This window comes from Calonectris borealis, chromosome 6, assembly GCF_964195595.1.
Source record: "Calonectris borealis chromosome 6, bCalBor7.hap1.2, whole genome shotgun sequence".
Lineage (NCBI taxonomy): Eukaryota > Metazoa > Chordata > Aves > Procellariiformes > Procellariidae > Calonectris > Calonectris borealis.
The window spans coordinates 8,490,447-8,511,301 of NC_134317.1; the positions used below are offsets into that span (position 1 = coordinate 8,490,447).

Below are 20,855 nucleotides of genomic sequence, written 5' to 3' on the forward strand. Positions count from 1 at the left end.
ATGCTTGAGAGAGAGAGAGGGGGACTAGAGGATTTTAATAGTATGCCTCCTCTCTTTCTAATATCTTCTGGATAGTACTGTATCCATAATCCCAATGTGTCAGATTATTATCTGTGATGGCAGTCTATATGTTCTCTCCCATTTCACTTGGTAGAACTGAGTGCGGATGAGTTAAAGACTGGAAGAATGACATAAAACATCGGAGAGTTATGAACCTTTTAAGTAGGAAATTCATGAATGTTTTTTAATTTACATTTTTATTAAGTTTCTGGCAGATGGAAAAATTTGAAATCGGTGTGTGACAGCCAGTCTTCACACTGAGAAACTGGAGTAAGCACTGCTGGCAGCTGACTGCATGGGGGGAAGGATGGAGTGGCTCTTTTTTTCCCCCCCAAAGCAAAACCCTTTCACTCTAATTGTCTCTAATGTGGATCAACCACTGCAATGTATAAAGAGAGACTCTGAGAAGAAAGGGAAACAGGGCTCTCTTCTTTTCATCAGGGTCTTCGGACAACTCATTCCTGACAGCATCCTCACTTTCAGTGTATTTTATTGTACTTCATCCTGCCTTATTTTTTTATATGACAAATGTTCCTTTGATTGTCTGGGAATCAATCTGTATTGGATTTCACTTTAGGTAATTTCTTCAGATACTCAGCATCATTTCCCCCTCTATTTCTTTTTAGCCTATTGTCAATAACCTAATCAATTCCTCACTGTCCCTAGTGTTAGTGTCAAATTTGCGTACATGGTCATTCCTTCCCATTTTAGTCTCCTCTTTGTCATTGTTTGAAACTACTATGAAGGGACCTGTTAATTGTTTCCCACTGAGTCAATACTTCAATTGTCTTTGCTGCTATTGTCTGAATTCCATCAAGTTTGTCTATATCCTTTTGGCCCAGAACTCAATTCAGCATTTGAGATGAGATCGGTCTAGAATTGCAGAGAAAAAAGAGGTGAAGGGCTGTTCGGTATGCTGGCACTGTTCAGTGTTCTGTCACCGTCTAAGGAAATATGGATGAGGACAGAACATCTTTCATTTTTAACGTTTTCATAATAGTTTTCTTGGCCATAAGCTGAAGATGGAGTTTAATCAATGGGTATCTGTTCCTTTTAATTTTGCAGTCTTGATATCCCACAGTCCTACATGCTCTGTTGTGTCAGAATAAAGTGAATTTGAATTGGCTGGGGAAATCTCTCTGCAGTTTTTCTTTATGTATGCTCATTGATAGAGAATACATCCCACAACAAAACCGGAGGTGGTAGAGCTGATTCGTACCCTGTCGCCTTTCTGTTGTGAGCATGAGCATGAAGGAGAGAAGTCACTGAAGTGTGTTTGGGAATGCTGGAGATGAATTCCTTTGGGTCTGATCCTTGGATGATGTTAGGCCAGCTGAAATTAGAGTAGACTGCTAACTTCTGCAAAGGCTGAACAGCTGGGGAGCCAGCTGAAGGATTTTTAGTGTCCACCCTTACAGGAGTGAAGTTAGCTCTGACACCTCCAAATTCAGCTCCAGTACCACATCTCTTTTATATGTCTTGCCTGTAGCAGTGAACAGAGGTGACCGAAGAGTCCAAGGTGCTGCAGCTGTAGTTATAGCTGGCCTAACTGTACAGATTTACAGGACTCAGTGAAGGTATTTACACAGCAAAATGAATAATATATGAAGAATTTTTCTGATAAAAAATATGCACGGTGTCCTGTGCGGGAAGCACCTGGAGCTGCTCAGCCTAATGAGGCTGCATCTTCTTGCTTCGTTCCCCTGCTATAGTCCATTCTTTCAAACCAGGGGCTCAGTTCTGGTTTGGCTGGCACTGGAAGAGATCGGCGCTGTCTTTCCCCTCTTGTTCTTCCCCAGAGTGGACTTTAGTCATGGTGGGGTGGAGGGGCTATTTTCAGATTATGCAGAGGGACAATTTGAGCCCTTTCTCAGTTACCCTCTTCCTGGATCATGGAGGGATGACATACATTTCACTGTACCTTATTCTTCCTTATTTTTCATAGGACAGAAAGGGATTACAAGCTTGATTCAGCTGCTTTTCTGGGCTGTTATTGAACTAATACCTTCATTATAAAGTTATTGCCTGTAATGTAAGGATAGGCCCTGGTCCACGGGGAGTGCCTGTACAGCAAGGTGAAATGTGAGACACCGTGTTACAACCCACAAAACCCCAGATTCATTAGGAACAAATTCTGTAGTCTAGACGTTGAAATATTCCCTCTGATGCAAATGACTTTGCTTATCTAAGGAGGATGTGCAGAGCTGGGTGCTGAAGATGTTCCTAGTAACTGAGGAAATATTTCTACAATACTTATTTTATATTGAGGGTTTTCCTTTGAGCCACGTGAACATTTTTAAGTGTTGCCCAGTGCTCTGTGGAGTAAAACCAGATGTCTGAACACTATCACTAAGTTAAGATGATTTTAATAATTCCTCATATCCATGAGCTGGAATACATCAGTAAATAAATCATCTTTCATTCCTTTCATCTCTGCTGCGGGGGAGGACCAAACCAAGTAGCATACATTTGGGACATTTCATCTCACAAAACTGCTTTCCTTCACCAAAATGTACTGTTAGAAAATGTTTGTAGCAAAATACTTTATTGTGCACAAACTGCAAAATGGGTGAATGAGAAACAAGAGAGGTGATAGTGACAAAAAGCTCCTAAGTATATTCAGTCTCTGGTGTCTGACAGGCTTGTGTCTGAATCACAGAGTCATCCTGTGACCGTTGCAGCCATCGTCCCTTTTAGCTGTGCAGGTGGAAGGGGTGGAGTTGCACAAAGAACTGCTGATTTTTAGTGGTCCCTCAGGACTATGATTAGGACAGATGGGCAGGCAGAAGAGATGCTGATTGAAATGCATCTGTCTCAGAGAAGGGATCTTTAAGCACATTTCACAAATTCCTAGTTCTAGTTTTAAAAATTGAATTGGTAATCTACCATTGCTTCCAGTAAAGACCCCCATACAGGTCTTACACGTGGGTTTGAAATTCTTGGGCTTTCTTGAGTAGTGCCTTGAGTTACACCAATGAAAGAAAAATGAGAAGGAAACACAAATCGAACTGAGCAATATGTAGGAAACTTGACTGTATCTTTTAAATTCTTCCCTCCAGTTAGTTGTCTGTCAGGTTGATTCAGATGTTGATTTAATTGCATGCATTTTTCTGAACATTGCAACATATTAGATGAACATATATGAATTTGGTACGTTATCTTTCTTGGTCTCCTAAACCAGATGCCACTTCCTCTGATGAATATTTGTAATTCAGTGTTTGAAACCTAATGAGATTCCCGTTTGGCTCTCCGCTGCCAGCCAGCCATTTTACCGTGAGAAACAAATAGCTCTAATAATGATGTACTAGATTACAGAAGTTGCATCTAGCATTTCATATTTGGCAGCCTTAAGCCAGAAAATGCCAGAGGCATCTTTATGGGGATATAAATGGGACATTTGTTTTTGAACCTCAAAATCTCCACATAACCCTTTAGGTGTGTGACTAGTAGCAATTCCTCGAATGAAATTTCCTCAGGTCCTGGGGTTCAGCTTCTCCAGTTGCCTGGAACTGCCTGTTCCCGACTTAAGCTCAGCTGTAGTTCTCAAGGGAGACAAACGTGTGTTCAAGCTCCCAGAGATGGCTGATGCTCTAGCTGTGTTCAGACCATGCCTTTTGCAGATTGACAGCCTAGACTGCAAAACTTTGCTGGAGGAGGCTCCATGGTTAAGGGAATCCATTTTACCATATAATAATCTGTATCATATAATTTATAATACTATATAGTAATAAATAATATATAATAATGAGTGGTTAGAAACTTACCCAAGAAATGGGAGCTTTGGATCTAATGTTTTCTTGAGCCTGAATAGCCTCAGTTTTGCTTGGATATCCTTTTCTTGGCTGCAGGTCTTACAATGTTCAGAAAGATTTTATTTCAGTGCAGAAACTAAGGATACACAAACACCATTGTCATAATCTATTTTTTATTGATGATAACACTGCAATATATCCTTTTCTTCCATGCTGATCAGTTGCTATCCTGACAACAGATTCATGCTTTCTGTCTGCTTATCTTTCATCGTTTTTGTCTCAATAATTTTATTGCATGATACGAATGCTTCATATGTCCCATAAAACTAAACAGGGGAGGGTAATCCTTTGACCTTTCCAGCATTCTTTGGTGTAATTTACTGGCGATTCTTCTCCTCCCTGCGGCATGGCCCTGGAACCCCGTGATAAAAATGGACAGCCAATCCAAACAGAAAACACTGAAAAGGTTAAAGCTTTGATTATGTTAGTCTATAAATGTTCATAGTCCTTTTTTTTTTTTTTTTTTTTTTTTTGCCAGAAAGAAAATGAGAGCTGAAAATGGCAATGGATGAATCATGCTTATTACAGAATACAGAAATGATATCGGTTCAACCTGTTCTTGTTAATGCTGAAAGAACGTAATCTTGTGCCCTCTCATTTTATTTAACTGCAACCCACCTTATCCTCTTAAATGAATGCATGCATCCATTTAATTAACCTGGTGAGATACTGAGATATAAATCTTTTAAATGCTTCTCATGCAATTCATCTTGACAGCTGTCACAGTAATAACATCTTTAATGCCATATTCTTTATTTTCTGATTTATTGAAATTCCTGGTATTATTTTGAGCACACCGATAGGTTTGCTAGATTTAAGCCTTTAATCTTAACTTGTTTAAATCCTAGAAGCCATGCTATAGAAAGCTTTACTGGTTGTTTAGTTTGCTGAATAAATGGAAGATTATCTTGCATGAAGAAAGCATGAATGTATATTGAAAACAGGTTGGTTGAAACAGGGTGGAATTTAGTAGCTGAGACGCTTTATTTTAAATGCTGTGTTTCTAGAACATTGTACTAAGAATCTGTCCTTTGCTGGCAAGTGATCACCGGTCAAAAATTGTGTGAGACCATCCTATGTGCTCTACTGATTCCCTTTCAAGGGATGGGGTAAGGGCAGGATTGATCCACAGCATTTGGCTCTCCTATTAGTCAACCTTTAGTTTCTTAGTAGACTGCCATGTGTCAGTGTCATCATACTTAATTAAAATCACAACAAAGATGAGAAGGTTCCTTGTCTAGCTTTGGCCCTTCCCACACTTCCTTGGGGCTACTTTTTCACGGCCTTGTAGATGACCACTGGACCGTTTTCAACCAGAATTAGAGCACTACTGGATTAGGGAGTGTTTTGGATCACAAAATAACTTGCAGAGCACGGCTGTTAGGGGGCTGTATGGCCCATGGCAAAGCTCCAATATCCTTTGGAACAGTTTTAGAGATTGTAAGAAATTCGGGGTTTATAAAAAGGAATTATCCCACAGGAAAACAAAAAAAGAGGACTGGGAAAGAGTCTTTTTCTATCTAGATACTTTGTGACTGACTTGACATATTTTATTTTAATATAATTTTCCAAAGCCAGTCAGAATATCTAGGTATGTAGGCAGAATGGTATAGCAGTGCTGTGTTTGCTGCCTTGTAATTACCATAGTATTCTACTTATCTAAGCATTTTAGGTTCCTGCATTGGAATTTTTCTAATTTAATTAACTCATTAATGCTGGCACATGGCACATTCTCCTTCCCTCTCCGCAAAAATGTGGCTTGCTTATCTAAATAGCAACCTAATCCAGTGGGTGTGAATGTACAATGCATACATTAGCACTAACAAACTGCTGACCAGTCTAAGCAAATACCTGGGAGTATTGGGCATTAGGCAGGCAGGCCCTGCTTACAGCATTGCTATGAAATACATTTGTGGGCGAAACAAAAAGCATTTAGCTAAGTTTCAGGTTGCATAAATGTAGATGTCGCTGTAGCTTTCTATTTCCCAAGTGTTGAAGTTTGAAACATCAACTCAAAAGAGAATTTTGGAATTATTTTTCCACTTTATCACTTAAAGTAATGACTAGGCTAAATACCATGACCGGGGGGAGATAGGAGTGTGGTAATGAAACCATTTCATAGCTCACTTTTAATCACCAGGCAGAATTTTGTCATCTTCTGTGAAGGTGGGGTTTTCTGCTGTTACTGCTCTGATGGTTGAAACACTCTACCATTTTAAAAAACAAGGGAAATACTCAAAAAGTTTAGTACAAACCTAGCATTTTTGACTGGCCTAGGCCTGGGAAGATAAATGTCGTGATTTTATAGAACTGAACAGTCTTTGATCAGCTGAATACACATCAAGTCCATAATTCCGGAATCTTTTTTTCTTCCAGTTATGAGAAGGTCCAGACAAAGTGTATAGTACTTATTTCTACTCCTTTTCCTACAAATACCACAACAAAAGCAAGCATACGCACATTGGTGTTAGCACCAGAGTCAGCAAAAGACAGCTGGACAATGACAGATTCAATTCAATTCAATTAGGTTCTCAGGAAACTGAATCACTCCAGAGATTGGTAATGAGATACAAAATCTTTCACCTTTAGGTCACCTGTTCATTCTAACTTACATTTGCATTGATGACAATTTTTACTTTCTCATAGCTGCTTCCTGACCTATGCTAGTGATATTATTTTCCTTCTCCGTTCATTGCTGAGGGATAATACCAGTTGTGGTTATTCCCTTTCAGCCCTAAAGTATGGCTGTCGAACAAGCAAGACTATCAGAGTAGAAAAAAGTGTTTAGAGGTGATCACTGTATAACTTTGGCCTCATTCCATTACCCAACAGTTTGATGTCCACATCACAAAACGTGTCCTCTCATTAACACCTCAGGAACACTAGCAGACTGCTCAGAGGGAATACCTTGCTGCCCTACGGGTGTTTTGCCTTCTGGCAGCGTTAAGGTGTGCAAAGCAGAGGGTGGGGAGGTTGCACTATATCTATTCTGAATTTAAATGAAAGGATGCTAGTTTGCAGAGCTGTCATTTTTGTCATGTGTAATAACTGCTAAATTTATACTAATTTGTAAGAGACAAAAGTAAATACAGTCCATCTCCAGTTACCAAAGAGGTATACTGTGTGCTAGTTCCCAACTGGCATATGATGGCATAGCTCTGTTGAAATGTAACTGCAGTTTCAAATTATCTGAAAATATCTTGGATGCTTATCTAAGGAATATAATGTTATACGTTTTCATCAGCTAAAGCAATATAATCAATTATCCTTTGTTACTACTAGAAATGAAGAAGGTAGTTGTCCTGGTTTCGGCTGGGTTACAGTTAAATTTCTTCCTAGTGCTGTGTTTTGGATTCAGTATGAGAAGAATGTTGATAATACACTGATGTTTTTAGTTGTTGCTAAGTACCCTGCTAGTCAAGGACATTCAGCTTCCATGCTCTGGAATAGGCTGGGAGGGAGCATAGCCAGGACAGCTGGCCCAGCTGGCCAACGGGGTATTCCATACCATGTGACGTCATGCTCAGTATATGAATGGTAGGCGTGATCCAGGAAGTAGCGATCGCTACTTGGTTATTGGTCAGCAGGTGGTGAGCAATTGCATTGTGCATCACTCACTTTGTATATTCTATTATTATTATTATTATTATTTCTTTTTCTGTTCTATTAATCTGTCTTTATCTCAATCCACGAATTTTACTCCCCCCCCCCCCCCCCCGATTCTCCCCCATCCCACTGCGTGGGGGGGAGTGAGCGAGCGGCTGTGTGCTGTTTAGCTACCTGCCGGGTTAAACTGCAACAGTAGTATAATCCAAGAAATTTCTTGCATAGATTTTAGAGAGTGCTTTTCTATGTTAATCACACCATTTCTCTGGGGCGTAGTTTTAGAGCCATGTCCTGAAGTAATGAATAATTCTTGTACTGCGTACTAAAAATGCTACACTTTAGGATATATAATCAAGCTGATGCCGCTGGCTTGCTGGCTTTATGAACAGTGAGGGTATACCGTATTGAACCAAGATCCCACTTAGGTCTTCCCCCGAGGGTTTTTTCTGTGTCCATACAAAATCTTCTTCCCTGAGCTCAATGCAAAACTGAGAAGACAGTAGGCAAACATCTGGGACCTGCATTCTCTTAGACTGATCCCCATACACTTCTTGAGGATACAGGCTTAATCGCCAAGTGCCTCTAACTTCAGTGCCTTCCCCAATACGCTCAGCACAGATGAAGTCCATAGTCCCTTAGAGAAGAGTCCTACAGTGGAAAAATTTCCTGCAGCACAAAGAACTGTAAGATGTGCCCCCAAAGATTTGGCAATGTACATACATGAGTGCAGTATCAGCAAAGACACCATAAATCAGAAGTGACTTTGCAATAGTTCACAGTTCAGCCGAGCTAAATGGGACAGTCAAGGTCTGAATGCTGATCACTGGGGTCTCTGCTGTAAAGATATCGACAAGCAAATTGGTCAGGGAAGGTGGATAAATTTCTACAGTCTGTTCTCTTCGTAACACAAAAATAGTATTTCTGATGATCCGGCAAACTGATTCTCAGTGCTTTTGCATTTCAGGACTGTTCCATTTGGACGACCATTCTCCTCTGCAGAGCTTCCCGGGGGATGTGTTACCTCCGTTTTGAATTGTTGTTAGTCTTTTGGTTGGTCTCAGAGGAAGAGAGATTTACCTGGGAGGGTCATTTTTAATCTGTGACAAACAGTAGGATGCACGAAAATGACCATTCCAAGATGGAAGCTTGTTCTGGTTTTATTAAGTACTTCACTCTGATGATTAGTTTTCTTTAAAGGTCTCCTGAGTTGGGTACTTTGAGGCACCAGCATGTGTTGGTATGATTTGTTGTATTATCTTGTCTGATAATTACCTTTGATTCAAAACTTTAAGTGGGTTCAGCCTTAGGTTTTTAACTCTTCGGGAGAGATCTGTGACAGCCTGCTAATGGTAACATGCCCAGAGATTTGAGCTTCCGTGGTGTGTGTGGGGGAAGGAGTGGAGTCTGCAGGTCTCAGGCTGCTTCACCATTACATGAGTAGGTCCACGTGCTGTGCAAGGTGGGGCTACAGTAAATCCACTCCTTCAAGTGCCCAAGGCAGCATGGCATATAAGCTATAGGAATAATTAATAATAATCCTTTATCCTTTTACTTCTAAACTAGGATTTGGGGTGGTTCCACCAAATACCTGCAGACAGAGACTTCAGGCACTTATTCATATTAAAAACTTGACCTTCTATGGGGATAATTGGCTCCTGCTGTAGCTATCACTAGCTCACTCCTAAGTGGTTCTGTGCTTGCTGATCAACAAAGATTCCCCCTGTGGAAGTCGTGCTCTCCAGGCATGATGAATGCACAGAAGAATGATATAAAGATTACACAAGGTCTTTCTTTTGCTAATTTCTGGCATAATCACAAGAACAGTGTAATACATTACCTCTGTGTTTGTTCAAGTCTATTGTGGTATTTCTTTTGAGACATGATAGCTAATCAGGAAACAATGGTAATTACGTGATAGCACACCACTGAGATTCCTTATTAGCTGAATTAAATAGTGTGTGTAACTTTAGAAATTGTACTACAGAAAGGAAGCAAAGGCTTACAGGTAAACCTGGAAAAAAAACACAAGGAAGGAATGATCACAGTGCAATAAGATTTTCCTACCATTGTGTGTACGTGTTCTCATTGCATGCATTCTTTATATGAATGTGTATAAAGGCTAATTTTTATCCATTTTGGAGAAAATGGCCTGAATTCTGGTCTTGCTTAAGTGTAAACCAGACGTACAAAATAAGTGTAGGAGACACCAGATGCTGTTTAATAGAAGGCTGAATTTACCACTGGACTAATTACAGTTTCCCCGTGGGAAGTGTTTTACAAGAGCAGTCCCAGTTGTGATGTCCACATTGTACCTGCTGATCCCAGGTTGTGTGCCTCCGGGAGCCCTCTGAATTCCAGCTCGCTTAGGAGGCTTAGCCTGGGGCATCCTGCTCTCCTTGCCGGCGGCCTGACTTGGCCCATATTCAGACTCCTCTGTGCCCTCATGGCAGAGCATTCGGGGACAACTTGAGGAAAGAGTTGAGGTGGTTTTATCTGCTTGATGTCGCCACAGCGACAGATGGGCTCGTTCACAGGTGCATGAGAAGTCAAGTCTATCCGTAGGCATACAAATACATCTGGAGGTCACATGCAAGGCTTCTTTTGGGGATGCCAGCTGCGTTACCCTGCAGCCAAGCCCAGTGGTACTCATGCATCACCTGGCTGTTTGTGACGGAAGGTGCTGTTCGCAATATGTAAAAAGGATCAGAAACAGGCAGATCTGTCTTTTGCTTAGTCTTGTTTTTCAGTCAAATGCAATGAATTTCTCTAGGTTGAGCATTAAGTGACGCTGTATGAATACCTCAGCCTTACTGGAATTATGTTTTTAAATAGGCTTCCACATCAAATCTTGACTAAAAAATGTGGACAAATTCTTGTAGTGAAGGTTCTTTGTCCTTAATGGGAGTTAGCCCAGATGAAGAGATATAGGATGTTGCCCTGTGATACAGTAAATGCAGGCAGTATGAGATGCAGGAGAAAATTCCTGTATCTGGTTCTGTATTTATGAGTGTATCTGCCTGCCTTAATTTAGGCTAGATTCTGATTTCTGTTATTATTCTACTACTTTCTGTAAATCCTGAATAAATTCATTAGCTTTGCCCATGTTCCTGAATCACACACAATAAATATTACCTTAAAATACAAGCTAAAACTTTCAAATACATATATCATCAGGAACATTTAGGAAAAGAGAGAGCTGGTAGCTGTTACTTGTAAGCTGTGGCTTGGTTTTAGTAGAAACCATCAGCCAGGAATAACCAAACCCTGGAAAACTGGAAAGGCTAATTCCCTCTGTGATAGCTTTACGGGGTGAAGTTCCTTGGCCATTCTGTACAGGCAGTGGGACGGTCTGGTTATCATAGCAGGATCTTTGACCTTAAGAATCTAAAGAAATTGCTGAGGGCATTCATCTCTCATTAAGGATAATGGGAGTTGAAAACTTTTAGAAGTCTTCAGGATTAGGTCCAAAATTTGTACATCATAGTAGCAGCACAGATGTGCCAACAAGCAGGGCTTACTGAGGAGTGCAATTAATGTGAAACGAACTGTTTTCCTCCCTGCCTCCCCCTCCCTGGCCCCAGGTAGTTCATTGGCTCTGCAAATCCAGCTCCCAGCCCAGTTCAAAAGAACTCCATGAAAACATGGAATGCATTGATAAAGACAGTAGTAGTGGATTTTTTTTTTTTTTCTTTGAGAAGTGACCCAAACATATTAGTAATATTTCTGTCTGGAGTGTTTAGCTTTTTTGGCACAGAAAATTTGTTCCTGGAACACAGCCTACTATAGACACAAAGTCATTAGCTGCTGGGTTATTACAAAGTTAATGATGAAAGACAGAAACTGTTAAGTAGGATATTGAAATGTGCATTTAATTTTTTTTTTTGCAGTGATTCTGGAAACAGTCTGACATTTCAAATCAAAAGGAAAACAAATAACCTCAGCTATGGAGAGAAAGAGACAGCTACAGAAAAGGGAATTTGGGAAAAGACTTTCTCTGGACAGCAGTCTTGTGGTAAGAATGAATATTTACTGAATTTACTGAATATATCTTCTGTCATAAAAATATAGTTGTTAAGAGGCAATACTCACTATGATGTACATTTTAAAGGTGTTTATCTATTCATCAAATATCACAGGCTTTCCTGATTTTTAAGATTCTCCAGAGCAGAAGTGCTGGAGGAATTTTACAGCATCCTAAATAGTAACATGTCATCATATAGAAGCATGTCCCTGAATTCATTGGATTTACACAAGAAAGGAATCCAGACAAATATACCAAACGTGTAATTAAAATCCTACTCAGCCTCTGTGGGATCACTCTGTATTGCTTTATACTTAGTGTATGAGATCTGTAGGTGGCTGAGGTCATCTAATCAGAAATGCTTGTTTTACTATTGAGGATACTAGAAAAAACTTGTTCACCATAGTGAATGTATAAACTGTTAATATACTGTAATATCACCTGAAAGAGAAACATAAATGCCAGATGCTGTAAAATAATTGGTTTTGCTCTACATGGGATTTGAATTCATTGAGATTGTATTCTAGATTTACTTTTAGGTAATGTTTTCAAATGATGACTGAGATTAACAAGGAGTTTTTATAGCTGTACAATGGATACATGACCAGAAAATGGTCATAGATGTTGAACAGTTGTGTAAGAGGATAAACATGCCAGTGTCAAGTACTCAGCATGCTAGTGTAACAAATACTGATACAAGCAAAGCTGAGAGCCAAGGAAACCCATGCCACCTCTTTGACATTCACAGAGGTTGTCTTCTGACAAAGAAGTTTGCTCCTGGATGTTGATAATACAGCTGCCTCTTTTTTTGCGTACTCATATTGCTGGGACTGATGCTGGGAAGTGCTGGGAGCAGGCGGATTTGGCACTAGTAGCTGCAAGGGCTTGGTTCAGGTTCTAGGGGTCACTAGTGAACACCGGTTTGGCTCCTCACACGAAAGCCACAAATATTAAACTTCGCCCAAGGAACTGTACTACTTCGCTCAATAAATAATGAGTCAAATAATTCATGAAACATACTTGATTAACGGGAGGAAAGGACAGCAGCAAGGTAACAGGACACTAGAGAATAACCAAACACTCCCTTCCCAGAATGTACCAATAGTCGTCTGAAGTCCTCATATCTGAAGACTTCTCAAGCAGATATTTCTCATCTCCTTACAGTGTGGGACTGTGGGACCCCAGAGCCCTGTTGCCTGCTATCCTGGGTAGCAAGGCCTCATCCACGCCTGTGTGAACCCCATTGCGTGAGCTGCCCACAGCCCACTCCGGCCAACCAGTCCTGCCTCACCTGCACTGCGGCTTGCTGTTGAGGTTTCCTCCACCAAAAAGGCTAAAAAAACCTCCTAGAAAATAGAAACTCTCCCGTCGCATCTCTTTGGTCTGACTTCTGTATCCCCATGCTGTAATGTGTTGCCCTAATTTGTGGTGACCATTTGTCTCAGGCAAATTTAAGATGATTAGTCTGCCTTGAATTTTACACATTATTATAACGATGTAATTTCCTTCATGTTATGCTACCCTTGTGTTGTGTTTTGTTTTGGTTTTTTTTTTTCAAAGTAAAAAGCTCACTGATGTGCAAAAAGCAGTGAATATGGACTGAGCAGATTTCAGTCTATCCACTGATGCCTTTCATTCATCTGCTGTGCTCTTTAGCAGGGGTCAGCGGAGCAGTCCCTCCCTCCCAGGTTTCCACTGCTCTGCAGGCCTTCAAGGACTCTGCTCTTCTCCCTTAGGCCTTAGCTAGCAGGTCTACACTTCTTAGATAGTGTCAGTTGGCCAGTGAAGAAATGTGCAGAGCATGTTTCAAAAGGGGTCTGTCCTTTTCCTTAACTTTGAAATGACACTGTTTCTTATAATAATGAATTACATCCCTTTATTTTGAAAAATAAAAATAGTGTGAGAGAAATAAAAGTTGTGAAGAGTAGCGAGTTTTCCCCCAGACTCAGAGCTGATCTCAGGACCATAATGAGAAGCTGTTTAAGCTCCCTCCTCTTCAGGCCTTGCAGCTCAGTGCTCTGATGGTGAGAGGTGCCGTTTTCAGGTTGTTCAGCCTGCAACAAAACCTGCCTTCTCAGCTTGCACGCACTCAGCAGGCCACGTCATGCTCCCAGCGCTATTAAAACTATTTCAGTTGTCTTCTAGCTTGTGGGCAGAGAAGGAAGGTTTGGTATGAACTCACAATTTTATTTAATACACTCAGAGTCAAACAAAACCTAGCAGGTTTTGTACGCTCAGAAGTGTGTTTATTCCTAGGGCCAACATCTGTTATTAGTTCTAGGCATGCACACCCCCGAAACAGACTCCAGCCTAAATCCTGCAGCTAAAATGTGCTGCTGTGATCCAAATAATTGGCCACGAACTATCAATATTTATCTGGAGAAAAGAAGAACACTCATAGAAACTGGGTACTGAAAGCTAAGGGAAATGCTAGCAGTTGTGAATTTTGCACAAAGATATTGCTTAGTATGGCAAATCAGTACTGTTTTTCCCTAAATGTTTTCACTGATGCAATGGACTAGATTCAGCCTTTACTTAATGCATTTAGATAGAAATTTTCTTTTCCCTGAGGTGACAACGTGGTCTGCTGTGTGGATGGGAACAAGGAATTAGGTATTTCTGGCTTCCAGTCCCACCTACTGCTAGTTTAGACTTAATTTGTAGCCAAGATAGTGCACTGTGCTTAATTCTTACTCTTTCCTATCATTAAGAGGGCAACAGAGAGAGACATTTGCCAATGTCATAGGGAATATTGTGTGTGTAACACCATCAAAAGTGCTTTGTGTAGTAATCATATTAAAATGCCCATAAGGACTTAATTAGAGGAGAAACAGAAATTGTGGCTATATGAGAAGGTGATGCCTTCTCCCTGCTCTTCAGCAAGTGGTAAGTAGGGTAGGAGATTGTACACAGCTGAAAAACAGTCTTCAGGCACTGGCTTGAGGTCAATTAATTTATACCAATATGTGCCAGCTGAAGATCTGTGGCTGATTAGCCCATATTGGTGCGAAAGTGTTGAAGGAAAGATGTGAGCGAAAGAAATATTGCAGTATTTCAATATTTTGAACACATAAACCCATCATACCATCAGGGTGACACACCCAGTTTTAAAACAATGTCTTCTGCTACGCGTGGCGTTTACAGGTTATGCTTGCCTGTAGAGTTTCTCAGTGCGTACATCCTTTTTCAGTACTTGTATATTACAGGTTGGTATCTGTTGAAGCTTTATATTGAGTAGAATATGTATAACTAAAGAGTGTCATCCATACCTTTAATTAGAAACATATGAGCACTGTTCATTGTTTACTGCCAGCTCTTATTTCATAACAAATTGGGAGAGACATTTTCAGATTGGAGTGCCTTCAGCAGCCTGTGAAATCATACCAGATTCCCTATGACTCCATGAAATTCAACTGGGCAAACCCAAGCACTTTGTGTTCCTCCCATTTTCCCCAAATTCCTGTTCTATCATACCTCCTCTTAATGTTGCCTTCATATCATATGTCTGTATTCATTACCCTTGTATCCACTCTGTTACCAAATTCCATCTAGGCACTATGTTTTAGTCCAGTCCCCTGCCTGCACAAGTCCTTACGTCTCTCTTCTCGTATCTCTTCCAAAAGGTTTTGTGTTTAACCTCTTGGGCATTCAGGGCTGGACGCTCTGCTTGGAAAATCTGGCCCTGATTTGCTCAAAAACAGCTTCTCCTTGTTTGGTGGACTCTTCCAGCATTATCGTATCTCAGAAGGAATTCTGATTTCTGTGTGTTTAAGGGAAACATGTTTCTATTCTTGTACTCTGGACCATGAGATACAAATAGGCGTGTCTGATAACATTCCTCACCCTGCCTGGCTGTGCTGCTTTTTCCATCTGCATCAGATTGTAATCTTCTTGTGGAATGTTTTTTCCATGATTTAATCTACGAGTATTGCATAGTGATGTTTAAAACAAAAAAGTTCCCTCTTCCTCCCTCATCTCTTAGACTCTGAATATATAGGCTACGATGGTATTTGATGGAAGAGCAAGAAAAGGAAAGAGTTGTTTCTGAAAAAAAAAAGAGATGGCTTCAAACTCCTTAGAATACGGATCTGGGCCTTCAAAATATGAACATAAGTTTCATCAGAGTGTTTTTTACTCAGGCCTATCCCATCAAAGAAATGAGGAGGATCCATTTCAGAAACATCCTTCAAACAACATGCCACTGAGAAATTTCATAGACATTGAAACACTCTTCCTTGCACCACAGGCACAGTAACTACTTTTTGACCACCTCAGATAAAGGAGTAGAGTTCAGTGTTGTTTCATATACTACTCTACCCCTTTCCAGCTGGTGTCTTGGGGGAATAAGCTTTACAATGAGGGCAAATAAACCTTTTTAAAATTAAAAAACATAAATGCACAAATATGTTTATAGAATGTGCTTCATAGGACATATTTTTTTAGTGAGTGATTATGGGCCTCATGAATATTTGAATTAATGCTTTACTGGAAGTTAGTAGTTTAAAGCCATGTATTTTAACAAAATTCAGAATCCTACCACTGTTAAGAAATGCCAGATAATGGAACAGAGGAATCGATACAACTGCTGCCCAGGTCAAAGGGGAGTCTTGCTGTTCGCTTCAATGAAATTAGATCCCTATCAGCTTTTAGTCATAATATCACAGGTATTATTCAAAAAATCTCTAGTATAGCCAATAGCTGTTATTGCTCTGTAGGTTTCCAATATTGGCAACAGGTTGGAGATTTTTTTATACACCCAGACACTCATTTACATTTGTAGACAAAGCAGGTAAGCTTGCAGTGACAAATAATGTTTTATAGCTTTATGTTCAGGTGAAACAATTACAAAATATTAATTTCATAACAGTTCTTACAGGCAATCCTATGAGATCAGTTAAGGAAAATAATATCTTTGTGATTTCTGCCTGATATTTAAAAACCAAAACATATCACCCAAGAAGGTGATACGGTTTCAATATAACTTTATACTATCTTATTGTTTCATCTGTTGTACAAGTGATGCTCCTGTATTTTGGTTTTAAAGTTTTCTTCTGCAAATTGATTACAAACAAAACACCATAACTCTGAAAATCAAACTGGTTTAAGGTAGGAGGACTAAAGAAGATCTCTGATTCTTTTTTAGTTCTAAATAACAGGTTTCTGTCCCGTTATATTATTATGACATTAATAAAGCTGTCATATAGCTCCATGTCAGATTGTTTTCTATTTAGACTGGCATATATGGCTATTAAAGGAGAAACAGATCTTTCTGAAGAACATTCTCCCTTATGTGGCTTAAATCCTTAAATCCTTCAGGTTTTGTTAAAAAGAACAGCTTTACAAAGTGAAATAGTGTGAATATTTAATGATTTTAAATTTTTTCATGAATAATTTTTTCATGTTAAATCTTTCATTTCAGCATATGTAGTTGAAAATAACTAGTGAATGAAACTAGGTAAAAAGAGGATGGAAAGGGATTTTTTTGTATTCTTTTTTCACTTCAGGCTGAAATATATGAAGAAAATTAATATGAAAACACATAGAAAAGTAAAAATTGTACTTTAATAAAATTAAAGCACATATTTCCTTAATACAGGTATAATGAAGATGTTTTTTATGTGACAGGGTTTCTTCGATAATATTTGCAATTTATTATTTGGTATGTGGGGGAGGCAGCTTAGACAGGGAATGCTATTAAAAAGCTAATGAAAGGATTGATTGTATTTCAGGTTTTCCCTACAGAAGTTCTTCAACAAAAAGAAAAATGGAAAAACACCAAACCCTAAACAGACCCAAAGCCAAGCTTTTAAGTAACTTGTGTGGGATGAGGAGAGTGTTAGAACCTATCCCTGCCACCAGGGCCACGTTGGCTGCTCTATTCACTGGGGTGCTCTTTGAACATAATAAAAGCCCTATCCTTTGCCTGATCCAAACTGTCCAGTTGTCTCCCAGACCCTTTTGATCAGGAAGAAGTCAATGTTTCAAGCTGTGCTCTTTATTTGTGTGGATAATTCCCAGCCTGACTACACACGTAGTTGGCCCTTACAGCTGTGGTGGCATTTAGCTGGGGAGATTTGAGAACAGAGTATCTTTTTGAAGCAGCCAGCATTTATCAAAGTAAAAGTTGTTTTGTTTTATTTAAAACGAGGCTTTTACTTCTGAAAGCAAGTGGCAGTAAAGTGCTTCTCTGGTGGCTTGTGAACTGTGCCCTGCTGCTTTCATTCTGGTCACACGCTCCTGTGGGGCTCTGTAGGATTAGCTTTAATGACACCACTTTGTTGTAATAAGGGTAGCGGTGTAATATGATGAATTGTGCTGGGGCGTGGGAGTAATACCTTCATCTAGTCTACCTGCGGTTGATTGGCGTCATATGCAAAAACATTAAGTTGAATCGGAGACCTTTGTTGAGAAGTGTGCATCTGTGTGTTATCTGTGAGTAATGCACGGGGCTGGGAGCCAGGCGTTTGGGGGGTAAGTCCAATATCTGTGATCTCTAAATTTCTAACTCAGTTCAGTAAATTTCTAATTCTGTTTTCTCATCAATAAATTGGAGGTTATGATAATTTCTTACCTCGTAAGTTGAGAACGGTCTGTTATTAGCATGTGGCTGTCTACTATTAGCATGTAGTTTGCTTTGATATCTTCAGATGAAGGGTGCCACAGAGAATGTGACATTAGAGCAAAGCTGTGAAGAGTCCTGCGCCAGCAAGGCAGGTGGGGAACTCTTTGTATGTTGGAATTAAATTCAGCGAAGGGAATAGCCCTGACTTTTTGCTAGTTGACTGTGACATTCACTATGTGTCTAACATCACTATGTAACATAATATAATCCAGCATTTAAAAATGAAAGATGGCATTAAAAATATTGCCTACTCAGATGCTGGCTAATGTTCTAACGTTTGTAGCCTGATTATTTTTTTCTCCACCTAAAACTGCTGCCAAATTCCTTATGAATCTGCAAATATTTTCAGTCCTCTCAAACTTCGATTTTTATTTGTGTGTGAATTTAGTATTTAGAATTTTATTCAGTCCTGCTTGGATACAGCATCAGAAGAAAAGCATGTACCGAGAGCATAATCAGGCACTGCAAAAGCATGGTGCAGCACTGGAGAAGACATGCAGAATGTGAGCCTCAAACAAACAGTTTTCACAGCATGCTGCAGAGGCAAGCGAATACATCCGTAACATTCAGAGCATACAGTTGGAGCGTATGTCAAGGAGAATGGTTTAATAAAGGTGACAAGTGTGTTGTTTTGAGGTAGAAGACAGAATACAGAATACAGGAAAGAACAGCAACGAAACACATATACTGTTACTAGCTTAATAGGTTAATGTTTGCACATTCACAGGGAAAACCTTAAAATATAGAATTGACACTTGGTAAACTGAATTACTAAGGGAATATCAGAAAAGTCTATTCCTTATGGCAACATTAGTATTGCCTGCACTATTCTGCAAATCTGACAGTAAGGACATCTACTCCACAGGTTGGGCAAATGAAGTGCTAATCAGTTGTCTGTATAACAGACAGCCCTGGAATCTGTGTGAAACTTTGTTGAAAAAGAAAATCCCAGTGTGGGTAGACTGTGTAAAAACCTTCTAAACAGAAGATCAGATTGTCTGTTGTGCACACCCAGTGCCTTTAAACATCAGGAACTTGCAAGAATTGAGCTATCTATAAATGTATGGCCAATAGCACGTACTTGTCAGTATTTGCATTTTTAATAAAGTGTAAATCGGAACAAAAGCTCTGGTATGTCAGGCATGAGAAAATACACAAGAAAAGAACCATCTGAACAGGTCAGTTCACAGCAGAAGCCAGGGAGAGGTAAGGAGAAATCACTGGTGGGACAGCAGTCCTTAGGCTTTACTGGTATTAGAATATCACTAATGCTAGTAATGTGGGAAACACTGTGGTCTGCATGGGTTTAAGGACATTTACGAGCACAGCAGTCCATCTAGGATACTAGAAGTACAGTCCACATCAGCTTGGATAAAGACAGCGTAAAGTCACCAGCTTCACCAAGTAAGACGGATGATGGCACTTCATGTAGCAGTGGTGGAGATGTCTGGTTTGGATTTCATTTGCAGAAGAGAGATTTGAAAATAAAGCAGCGTGTAAAGCACTGGACGTCCTGGTGGCAGTCAGTTACTGTAAGTGCTGCTCTTGGACTCTGGAGTAGCCTGGCAAAACCTAACATCATAACTAAAAAATACAGGGGTTGCAAGTTCAAAAGGACTCAGTGAACCCAGGGAATTACGTTAGAAGTAAGTGTCGGGCCTAATGTGAAGAAATGGCTCTATTAGGTGGCAGTGCCACGGAAAGAACTGAAATCCTTGCTTGGAGTAATACAGATAGTGACCTATTACTTTGATTAAAGATAGTTTATACCAATAGAAACCAGTGAGCCTTCTCAAGAACTGGAGATGTGGATAAACAGTGAACAGTAGCTGCATAGCAAGCTAGAGAAGATACTGCCTGAAGAGAGAATAAAAGTAAAAACCTCATATATAGCACTGAAAACAAGGAAATAGTGCATAGAGCATGTTGTTCCTGAACAACAGTAGGAACAATATTCCTGCCGGAAGATGGCTCAGTGGTTTATTGATCAAAAGCACTGACACCAACACAGGCAGAAGTGCACTCCGAGAGAGGAATTATTTACCATTTGTTGCTGCACATCAGAAGTTACATCAATAGGTATATACGGCGACAGGGTGACAGCTGAAACAGAACCCAGATCCCTAGAGAGCATGCTTTGACAAACTGCTGGCTTTTGCTTTCTCATGTCTTTGGCACATAAACTTAAAGCAACAAACATGAGACTTGAAGGGTAAAATAAAAGCTTTAAGAGAAATTTCTGTAGCTGATCTGTCCTTGTTCATTGTCACAGAACTTGATGCAAGAGCGGAGGAAAACTAAGAAGTGCAGAGAACAGAAAAGATGATTTTACTAGTGCCTGCAAATTAGCTGGCAGATGGACTGAGGAAAACAGAGGGCAATGATATTCTGTGGCCTTTAAAAAAAAGCAGGAAAATCAGTCCATGTTGCTACAGAATCTCAGCAAATTCCTGTCAGACTTTCAACATGAAAATATTAAATCCTAAGGAATTTCTAAAAAGCTTTTAAAGACACCGATTTGGCTGCAGAGAGGGAACTAAAATGAAAATGAAGGAAAAAGAAGGGCAAATGTCTGCATGTATTTTGAAAGAGATTCAAGAAGGAAACCCCGGCATAGTACAATACAAAATGGGGGTGCAACAAAGAGAAATGTGTGTCAAATGTTCAAGTCGACAAACGCCAGAGACTGAACTACGGTAATTTACAGTTGTGCATAGCAAGGATCAGAAAAAAA

The 20,855-nt window shown here is 39.8% G+C and overlaps 1 protein-coding gene across 1 annotated transcript in view; it reads left to right on the plus strand.

Annotated features, from left to right (window-relative positions):
- NCKAP5 (NCK associated protein 5) overlaps nt 1-20,855 on the plus strand; it is a 398,069-nt gene that overhangs the window by 9,198 nt on the left and 368,016 nt on the right. The window contains exon 2 of the mRNA XM_075152767.1: nt 11,366-11,490. Within this exon, the coding sequence (XP_075008868.1) occupies nt 11,422-11,490 (69 nt within the window). The 5' untranslated portion in view covers nt 11,366-11,421. The remainder of the gene's footprint in view (nt 1-11,365; nt 11,491-20,855) is intronic.